Here is a 10,848-nt window from a genome sequence, read left to right as displayed (position 1 = left end):
TTTAAGTTTTCTCTTTAAAGATGAGTTTTTTCTTGATCATCTCCCTATATATATATATACACACATATATATATATATATATGTTGTGTGATATATATATATATATATATATATATATATATATATATAGAGAGAGAGAGAGAGAGAGATGTAAGAGAGTGAGAGAGGGGGCCCACCTACCCTGTCCGCCTTGCCAACTATAGCCACAGACCTTCGTCCGTGGACTTTGTTCCAAAACAGTGGAGTCCGCCTCCACCTCGTCGACTGTAGTGTCACATGCATCCGGACCTTGGGTACCGGATGCGTCGTGGATGCTCTAAGAACTATCTAATTCACTTGGACATAATACATTATTGTGTTACAAAAGACTAATGACACTTTAGCTTTCCAACTACTTTAATTATCTCTCATACACCATGTATAAATTTATAACTTTAGCTTTCCAACTACTTTAATTATCTCTCATACACCATGTATAAATGTATAAATGCAGTATGCAGTTTTCATGTAGTCTTAAATATATATAAACTAAATATTTAAAAACTCTCTGGTTGCTCATTACAATCTCTCAAGCCACTAGATTGCTTTATTATTATAAATGGAGGCTTCTCATTCATTTGACCTGAATTCACGGGTATGGATCTCACCAAACCCAAATAACCCTTAAATGAGTTATAACATCTCATTAAATTAAAAATTAATCTTATCAAATATTTGATATGAAAAGTATATAAAATAGGATATACTAAAAAATAATATCCGATTTTTTTACTTTAATAGATATTATTTAAAATTAATAAACAACTTTATAACAAAAAAAATAAACGGGTTATGGGTATCACCAAACCCAGATAACTTTTAAACCGGGTTATAACATCTCATTTATTTGTGAAACATTTTCATCATCAAACCTTAAACCTTAAGTATATTATTAACTTTCTTACAATAAATAAAATTAAATTTCAAAAAAATATATAAATATATAAACGAATAATGTAAAACAACCCCATAATACGGAGGAAATCTAGTTATATATATATTATTGTATTTAAAATAAATGTGCTGTTGTCTATATACAAAATATAAAATTAAAAAAAGATTTGATTGTTTTATTTTCCCGAAACTTTTGGGATGTGCTGTTTTAGAAATGAGTTAGGCCATCAAGCATATTTGAAGCAAGTATAAAGAGGGGATAAGAGGTAAGTAGGCTTCACACTCAAAAATCATATCAAAACCATTATTAGCTATTGAGCATATTAATGGATGTTGAGAAAGTCTTCCATATGAATGGTGGGCTTGGTGAAAATAGCTATGCCCAGAATTCATATCTTCAGGTACAACATCTATTCTTTTAATTATTTATTGCATGAATTGTTAATCACTTTGTCGTATTTAAGTTTTGCCTTTAAAACTAGTTTTTATGTTTACCCAATGATGTTTTAAACTCTTAAAACATACAAAATAATATAAGATTTAGACAAAGAAAATGGTTTTACATGTTGCAAACTGTTCGTCAAATCAAATTTGAACCAACATGTTTGTCATACCGATTGGCCATGTTAAATTCAATAGCTCTGTTCAGAATCGATCAAAAGTGAGAAGTTGTCTAAAGAGAAAACTGTGTTTTCGTTCAGATTCGATCAAAAGTGAGAAGTTGTCTATAGAGAAAACGGTGTTTTCTTTCTTGTGGTTTGTTTAAGTTTGGTATTCCAATCCAAAAGTAGAAAATTTGCTAAAGTTTCATTTTCGTTGCAATATTCGTTAACATATTTCGGATTGAAACAGCAGTTTAACAAACCATAGGGATGAAAACCGCGATTCACTCTTGTCTAAAGTTAATTTAACTCAATAACAATAGTTTGTCGGTTTTTTTTTCTTTTTTTCAAAACCTTTATTACTCAATTAGAATCCCAAATGACAAATGACAATAGTTTGTTATTTATTTTGTTTTATACCCGTACAAAAGTTTTTTAGAATGTCTTTTATAGAAGTATAAAGTAATATTAAAAGTACTTAATTGTCATACAAATTAACGTTAATGATATAAAACATAGCTTCGGAAAGAAAGGAGGAGAGGGGGAGAGATTTAAAACGTGACAAGAACTATGAACACAAACTATAAACGTATAACATCTGTTAATTATTTGTATAGAGAAAAGCTTCAGATATGGTGAAACACATAACACTCCAAAGCCTAGAAGAAACTTATGTCTCCACAACACCAGAGAGCTTAGGCATAGCCGATCTAGGTTGTTCTTGTGGCCAAAACACCTTATCAACTATACGAGAAATGGTGGAAACCATCGACAAAACCACCTCAAAGATCCCACCACCCGAGTATCGTATCTACCTTAACGATCTTCCAACCAATGACTTCAATGCGGTCTTCAAGATCCTGCCAGAGTTTTACAAAGAACTGAACACCGAGAGGCATCTTCGGTGCCAAAGACTTGAATCAAGCGTGTACATCGCTGGTTATCCAGGCACCTTTTACGGTAGACTGTTTCCAGACAAATGCTTGCACTTCATTTACTCCTCTTACAGTTTGCACTGGCTCTCCAGGGTAAGTGTAATACTGTTTATGCGTTTAATAGCCTACTAGTAAACGGGGTATTTTACAATAGCATTTTCAGCTGAAAATTGGTTGCGAGGGGCCATTTTGTGACCAAGGACTATTTTGGCCTTTTGGGACAAGTAATTATTCCATTTTAATTTTTTAGAAGAAAAGGGGGGAGGTAGCATGATTTGTGGGCAATAATTAAAATTTAACTTTTAAAAGAATTCCCCCTTTTTTTTTGTGATAGAAAGCGGGCGATCGCAAAATTTGCGGCCCTTATGCAATTTTGCGACTTCTATGATTTCGACCGCAAATTCGTCACTATTTTTCAATATGGGTGTTTTTAGGTTTTTTGGGTCGGGTTCTTCGGGTTTTAAAATTTTAATTTTAGACCCGAAACCCAACCCAAATCTCTCACATTTTTTTTGTTAAGATTTTTTTGGGTTGGGTTAATCGAGTTTCGGATATCTAAGAAAAAAAAATAAAATAAAAGCTATAACGCAAAAACTAAAGCAACATAATTTTTTACCCTTTACATAAATAATCAAATTATAAATAAACATAAAGCAATATTTTCTTCTATTACAGTTATTAGAAAAGATATATATAAACAATAAATAGTCGATCAACCATAATATGTGAAATAAGTGCAAGTGGAATGTGTAAAGTGTTCTATATACCTTGTATATACCTAACAATAGTATCATGTTTCTAAACAAATAGTTTATTCGGGTTGACCAGAAACCTAAAAATCAAACCAGAGAACCAACCCGAATACTTTGGGTCGGGGTCAGGTTGGCCTTTTCTCCGGTTCGGCGGGTTTTCGGTTCAAGTTAGTTTGCGTTTGGGTTCGGTTATCAGATAAAAGTGACAACCCTATTTTGCATCACATTTTGGTCATAAATTATGGCTGCATTTATCCCGTATTCTATCCTAGTAGTGTTATGTCAAAATTACTTAGTTTGATCGCATAACTGACTTGTTTAGGTTCCTCCCGGGCTCTGTGACAAGGATGGTAGATCCATTAACAAAGGTAGGTTTTACATCTCCGAATCGAGCTCGTTAGAAGTCTCTAAAGCGTATTTTGATCAATTCAAACAAGATTTTACATTGTTTCTACAATCAAGATCAAAAGAACTAGTGTCTGGAGGTCAGATGGTGATTATTTTGTTAGGAAGGAGAGATCGAAGCCATGTTGACAGGGGCAACTCATTCCTATGGGAACTACTTTCACGCTCTTTTGCCACCTTAGTCACTAAGGTACTTTTTATAAAATTTCATACAAATGACAAATGTCAAGATATGGGTTGGTCTTGATAGTGTTTAGGTTAAAGCGTTAGTAAACCGTTTGAAACGTTTTCGATCATTTTTGACAGAAACCAAAATATTGAAAATGAAAACCAAATCATGCCAACTGTTACTAGTGGTTTACCCTCGGTTTGACTTCACAGTTTGTGCTTAATGGGCATTCGTGTTAATAAAATATATGTAATAACGAAAGGCGCATGCAAAGTATAAAAAGTTACATAGCATGAAATCCTACGATCTAGTTGGGCTTGTCCATCTGCTTCGAGTATAAACCGGAAATCAAACCATTAGGATGGGTTGAAAATTCGAATACTGACTTACATAACGGAAAACATAAAAAGAATTGACCGTGAAACCAAACCGGTAATGGGCTGAATGGTTTCAGGGGTTCAAAGTGACCCACGAACATCTCTACTTAAGACTGTCATGAACATGGATTTATTATGGTTTACATAGGGAGAAGTTGAGCAGGAAAAGGTGGACGAGTACGATGCTCACTTTTATGCGCCCTCAAGGAACGAGTTAGAGGACGAAGTAAAGAAAGAAGGGTCTTTTAAAATGAAACAGTTTGAAATGTTTGAAATTGAACGCTACTCTGGTCCTTATATTAGTCATGGAACCGCGGTGGCAAGGACTATTCGAGCCATCCAAGAGTCCATGATTTCCCAACACTTTGGAGAAGATATCCTCGATAAGTTGTTCGAGGATTATGGAAAACTGATTGATAAAGAAATGGGTGTAGAAGACATTAAGCCCATAAGTTTTATTGTAGTTCTTAAGAAGTTATGATTTGGAAAGATACGTGGATGTTGTTGAACGTGTATGTAGCATGTATGTTTAGAGGGCATAATTTGTTTGTATTATGTATTACTAGCAAAGAGCCCGCGCGTTGCGGCGGGAACACAACGCAGATTCAATCGGTAGGGGATTGGTTCGTTACGGTACCAACATTTGTTATACTAAAATTTATAGTCAATATAATTTATCACACAAAAATTATTTAACAAATTTGTATAACACTATCATAAACTTAAAAAAAAAGCTTATCGCAATCGGTAGGGGATCGATGTGTTAATAGCCTCTTCAATGCCATTAATGTGGACGAATGACTTAAAGTACGTGAACCGTTCAATTGAAGTAATTACATATTGATTGGAATTGAAGTCATCGGAGGGAGAGAGATGGTTGTAGTGGAAGTCGCTGGAAAGTTAATGACACTACCGGAGACATTGAATGGCAATCAATTTTAACGACGTCTTCAGATAAAGACAAAAGGTGATGAATTACTATTTTGTCTTCCTTGTATATATATATGAATATAGATATAGATTATTATTATTATTATTAAAATAAATGTGACTTCTAAGTAGCAATTACAAGAAGAATATAAAAACACAAGTGCATACCATTCGTAAGTGAAATCCAATGTTACACAGATTGTCACATGGTGTTAGTCCTTGGGAATTATGAAGCCAAAAGAATAGTGGAAAGTGATAATAATCAACTAACACATAACTAAAGTAATCATGAACAATTCTAATGTATATTCAGTTCGCTTCGATTTTTTCAGTTGCATTGCGTGTAAAACCAAAACCGAACCGAAAGTTCGTTTTTCATAAAAACATAAAACCAAACCGTCGGTTTTTGTCTAAGTTTCACGAAAAATCAAACAGAACCAAATATTTGGAATTTGATTGAAAGAATAGGATCATGGTCATACCTACAAATACTTGCAGCACCAAACAGATTATTATCCAACCCCAAACAATCTTCAAAAACCAATTCCCGAACTGCTTCACACACAAAAAACAAAGCTCCCAACCGACGCATATCTCTCCAACTGACTCCGCTCCAAATACAACTCTTCAAGTGTAGGACAAGATCCAAAATGGCCATTAGGCCTGGGATTCGAATTAATAAACTTGCAAGACTGAAACCTCGAAGTCTTCAAATTCCTCATCCCAATTAATGTTCGTTATTTGATGTGACAAAATAATGGAATTTTTTTCCCTCCCTTGAATAGAATCTACTAAGCCAAACCGTTGATGGCAGTTTTTGATTGTACAAAAGTAAACCAATAACATTCGGCCTACAAAGACGCACTTGGCGAAATCATCATCTTTTGCTTCTATATTAGTTAAACAACTTTCGAGTCCGTTTAAAAAGCATTACAAGAATTCATGAGCATCTTGTTGTTGATATCTCGGAAATGATGAGGAAAAATCTGATAGTCGTTACATTAAGGCTGCATGCCGAAAACAGATTGCAGAGAACAAATGTTAACCAGATAATACAGTTCAAGAAACTTATATGAAAAAAAGTAATTTGTAAAATAAAACAGAAGGATACAAGTCTGATTGTCGACAAATTTTGTAGGAGGGACCCATTTTGTTTTTGGTGACAATGAAAGATCAATGTGTTCGCGGAAGCACAAATCAAGCGTAATTGTTCATGGCTATCTGCAAAAGCCAGAATAAAACATTCACAAGCAATTAATGTTATATTTAAGGAAAATCCTATTAAAAAACAAACTGAAATAAATAGTAATGAAGGTGTAAAATATATAATTACAAGGCGATGGATGACTGCATGAATATAGACCTTGAACAAATAGCAAAGAGTGAGTGAAGCAGTGCATATCTGCATTGAAATAACAAGTATTCCCAAGTTCAAGCACTGCACCCTGAAATTTTATAACATATATTAGCCAACTTTAAAGGCTGCACAAAAGACTTAGTAGCTGCAAACTCACACAACTTGAAGCAACCAAGGTTTTGAATATTTTACAAAAAAAAAATCTGTTTTCATATTACTCATTTAGTTTACCGACTTTAGATTCTATCAACTATTTTAGAGCTCTTTTTGATAAATGGGTTAAACGAAACATGTTCAGGGTGACCGGAATTTATGTCTGTGTAGGTTAGGGTTGAAATCTTTGACACGATTCATAATATGGGTCGTGTTCGGGTTGCGAATTTCAACCCATCAGCCAGCCAACCTGTTAACCCGCCATCTTGACACCCTAGATATAACACTTAAAACCTATAGTTAAATATTATCATAGAAGAAAAATAAAGTCAAAATTTTTTATCATTGGTATTAATTGACAAAAAGAAGACCAAAACTACCTGAGCTTCTTAAAATGCCAGACATTGGCATGTTCTTCAGCTTGTTTCTGTCAGCATTTGATCGGTATATCAAGAACAAAGAATTCATACCTATATAGCAAATCCACGGGGTAATACGAGGTCATTCATTAGCTTGCTTATATACATAAATAGCCAATCCACTTTCTGCACAATAAAGCAGTATCCATTACAACAATACTAAGAGTTATTTTCTTTTGATTATTATGACAAAGAGTTTCAAATCTAAGATGCAAGGCGTTGCTCACTAAACGGATCTGTTGGGTTATGGGTCACAAGATAAAGCTTCAAAGTTGAGAATAGAAAACTGACACTAAACAATGATAATAACCCACATCTATATTACATAAAATGGCTAGCATAATTATAACTATGAACCCAATTAATCACAGCAACAAGATTGAAAATTAAAAACAAAGGCTAAAAGATTGAAACCCAATTTGAGATGGAGAGACATAATGGTTTCTTTTCTTACAGTTCGAGTCCAAGCATTCGGGGATGCTCGGATCCCTCGAACCATGGCTCTGATACCAACTTGTAAGGCCCCGAACCCCGGGAATCCCACAGTTGGTACTAGTTCAAAACACTTGTAAACATATTTAAACTTAAAACTAATTCATTTCATTAAAATAAGCAATTCAGAGTATAATTTAGCGGAAAACATAAATAATAAAATAAGTCCCCAAAACCCGGGAATTTTGCCCAAAATCAACATAGTTATCTTTAAATAAAAACTTTTAATAATAAATGTTTAATAGTAAAACTTCAGTTCCCGTATGCCCTTCACTGTCCAAGTAGCTTCGTGCACGTCCAAGGGATAAGGCATCCTCTTCCTAACCTGAAACTCACACTAACATGCACACAAAGTCAGCTTGAGCTGAGTGAGTTCTAGTTTTAAGTAAATAACATCAGTAGTAATAGTTAAGATAGTCAAACTAAAAGTTTTAAAAAGTAAAAGGGTACATCCATCAAATACTCATTACCGAGAACTAAACATCCTCATACATATATATACAAAATGTATATGTAAACATCCTTTCAATTACATCTCTATATATATCACAGTATATATATATAACATCCACGTATAACATCAGGGTCGAGCAAACGTACAACCCAAACACGTAACATCAGTGCATGCAAACACAAAGTAGGCATACACAACATTAGTAGTCGAAACGACTACAACATCGCCAGATATAGGCCAAGAAATAATGTATATACATACATATATATTTAACATCCCAAGGCCTACCATATGCTAGCAAGCCTATATAAATCGGTTAAAACACTTGATCCAGTAGGAAAACACTTAGGTGTGCATGCTAGCCCAAAAGTTAAAAGAGTTGAAAAGGGGCATCATGAACTCACCTCGAATCAATCGAACACCTGCAACGAGCTAGAAAATCCCTACGTGCATAATCACAAGCAAGGGCCTGTAAATTATACACAACACGTTACTAAACTAGACCGTAAGAACACTTTTGCCTAATGGGCCGTTCAAGCCCAACACTTTGGCCCAAGTCCCAACAACTTGGCCCAAGGCCCAAGGGTAATCAAATCGGGTCGAATGCGAGTGTAATAAACCTTAAAACCATTGGTTAAACGAATCAGCCCCAAATGGACCAAATTCCATTTTAAATCTTTTCATTCATCAAGATTATGTCACCCGAGTTGAAAGGGTTGACGGTTTCTTTTTACAACTCTTACTTTAACATTTAAACGAAATTTCGCGCACCGCCGACTCGATTGACGAAGCACTAACCACAACAGCCCCAAGCATAAAAAAAAATAATTTTTCCACAGCCCTTAGACTCCCCTAGGGCCATGCAAACTGATTCGGTTGGTCATCCAACCGATTAACGCATCAAACTCAACAATTCTAGACAACCGAACATAACAATCAAACTACAACTAGTTGATCAATTTAACGAACACCTAAGAACATGATCTTTGAGTATGATATACGGGACATACCTAGGAAGATTGTGGTGCAAAAACTCACTTCAAACAGCCCCGACAAGAACACAATTGAACATCCACCGGTTAAGCCTAAAACGAACTTATCGATCAATAACGAGTAAAACGTGTAGATTTTAGCATGCAAAGATGCATTTAATTACATAGGATAACCTTTGAAATAAATTATTAAATTTTTACCAGACTTTAATAAATGTCTTAGGTTTATAAAAATATTTTTATTATATTTTTCTATTGGACAAAAAAATTATAAAACTTCCTCCAACATAGAAAGGTACGTGCAGCTATTTCAGTGCGCAACAAAATGGTTTTATTTGTATAAAATTCATTACCGAACCAAATGAAACGATTCCAATTGGGTTTGGTTCCTAACTCAAAATGCTAACTTCCAGAAGTGGAACCAACCAATTTAGACCTGTAGAAAAAAGGTTATGACGTCGGGAAGACAGGCCAGAATTCGTCATCCCGTATCAGCTTTGACACTCGATTTTATAAATTCATAAAAACCATTCAAATCTCGTCCAAAAATTACGTATTATACCATTCTGAAAACTAGACTCAAAGTAGAACATAATGGAATCAAGAATAAATCAAAAACAATGGATTATCATCACGTTACAGACCCTACAATAAACATATACGAATCTGTCAGCAAACTGTTATCATCAAAACTCAACCTTAACGACCAATAAGCGCTTTAATATGATCAATTAAGGTGTAAAGACATGGGGAATCATAGTACTAACCTTTAATTGGTGTTTAACGCTCACAACTTGGCTGGAACAAGAAAAATCGCAGGGGGGAGGGGTCTTGGAAGCTGCCGATCGCACGTTTAGAGTGGGTTAGGGTTAGGTTGTTTATGTTATAAACAATTTTCACATCTAGTCCCTCCAATTATAAAGAATTAACATTTTGGTTGAAAGGTTAAAGGTTATAACGTACCGGGATGACGAAAAGGATTCCGAGAAGTGTCGGTTAAGTCCTAAGAATTATACATACTTTACAACTTTAAATCTTTAAACTATAATTTAACCGGCGTTACAAGTCCACCCCCCTTAAAGTGGGATTCGTCCCCGAATCCTGATGCAACAGGAATAACTGAGGGTAGAGTTTCTTCATCTCATCTTCGGACTCCCAAGTAGCCTCGGAACCCCTACGGTGCCTCCACTGCACCTTCGCTTGCCTAACCACTTTATTTCTCAGATGCCTTTCCTGACGGTCAAGTATAGCAATAGGTTCCTCAACGTAGTTCAGCTTACTAACAAGCTCAATATCATCAAGAGGCACATGGGCCTCTTCGTCCGCTAGACATTTCCTCAGATGGGACACGTGAAAAGTAGGATGAACCCCCGCGAGCTCCTCGGGCAATTCCAGCCTATATGCTACCTCACCGACTCGGGCCAATATACGGAACGGGCCAATAAACCTCGGACTGAGCTTCCCTCTCTTACAAAAATGAATAATACCCTTCCAGGGAGAAACTTTTAACATAACCCGATCCCCAGCCTCAAACACAATAGGCCTTCGCCTTTTATCTGCATAAGACTTCTGACGATCCTGTGCGGCCTTCATAAATGCTTTAATCTTGTCAAGCTTCTCAGTCGTAGCCTCGACCACCTCTAAACTACCCAACTGCTTTTGACCAATGGAACCCCAACAGACTGGAGTCCTAAACCGCCTACCATACAACATCTCAAACGGTGGCATCCCAATCGTGGCGTGATAACTGTTATTATACGAAAACTCCACCAACGGTAAGTGACGGTCCCAACTACCACCAAAGTCGATAACGCAAGCCCGCAACATATCCTCGAGAGTCTGAATGGTCCTCTCGGACTGACCATCCATCTGCGGGTG

The 10,848-nt window shown here is 35.6% G+C and overlaps 1 protein-coding gene across 1 annotated transcript; it reads left to right on the top strand.

The window, feature by feature from the left end:
* Positions 1 to 1,259: 1,259 nt before the first annotated feature.
* Positions 1,260 to 4,728, top strand: LOC143626912 (putative methyltransferase TCM_000336). Its single transcript, XM_077096844.1, has 4 exons — positions 1,260 to 1,334; positions 2,153 to 2,563; positions 3,545 to 3,817; positions 4,322 to 4,728. The coding sequence occupies exons 1-4, from the start codon at positions 1,260 to 1,262 to the stop codon at positions 4,652 to 4,654; spliced, it is 1,092 nt and encodes a 363-aa protein (XP_076952959.1). The 3' UTR covers positions 4,655 to 4,728.
* Positions 4,729 to 10,848: the final 6,120 nt, after the last annotated feature.

This window comes from Bidens hawaiensis, unplaced genomic scaffold (assembly GCF_021521415.1).
Source record: "Bidens hawaiensis isolate Kalapana, Puna unplaced genomic scaffold, B.hawaiensis_p1.1 tig00004539_1, whole genome shotgun sequence".
Lineage (NCBI taxonomy): Eukaryota > Viridiplantae > Streptophyta > Magnoliopsida > Asterales > Asteraceae > Bidens > Bidens hawaiensis.
This window is presented reverse-complemented; position numbering and strand designations above follow the sequence as displayed.

What these genes read in the sequence shown, in the direction of transcription:
- LOC143626912 (XM_077096844.1), top strand. Translation starts at nt 1,260, where the DNA reads ATGGATGTTGAGAAAGTCTTCCATATGAATGGTGGGCTTGGTGAAAAT. An exon ending in CCCAGAATTCATATCTTCAG is followed by an intron (nt 1,335 to 2,152) that starts GTACAACATCTA and finishes TTATTTGTATAG; the next exon opens with AGAAAAGCTTCAGATATGGT. An exon ending in TTGCCACCTTAGTCACTAAG is followed by an intron (nt 3,818 to 4,321) that starts GTACTTTTTATA and finishes TGGTTTACATAG; the next exon opens with GGAGAAGTTGAGCAGGAAAA.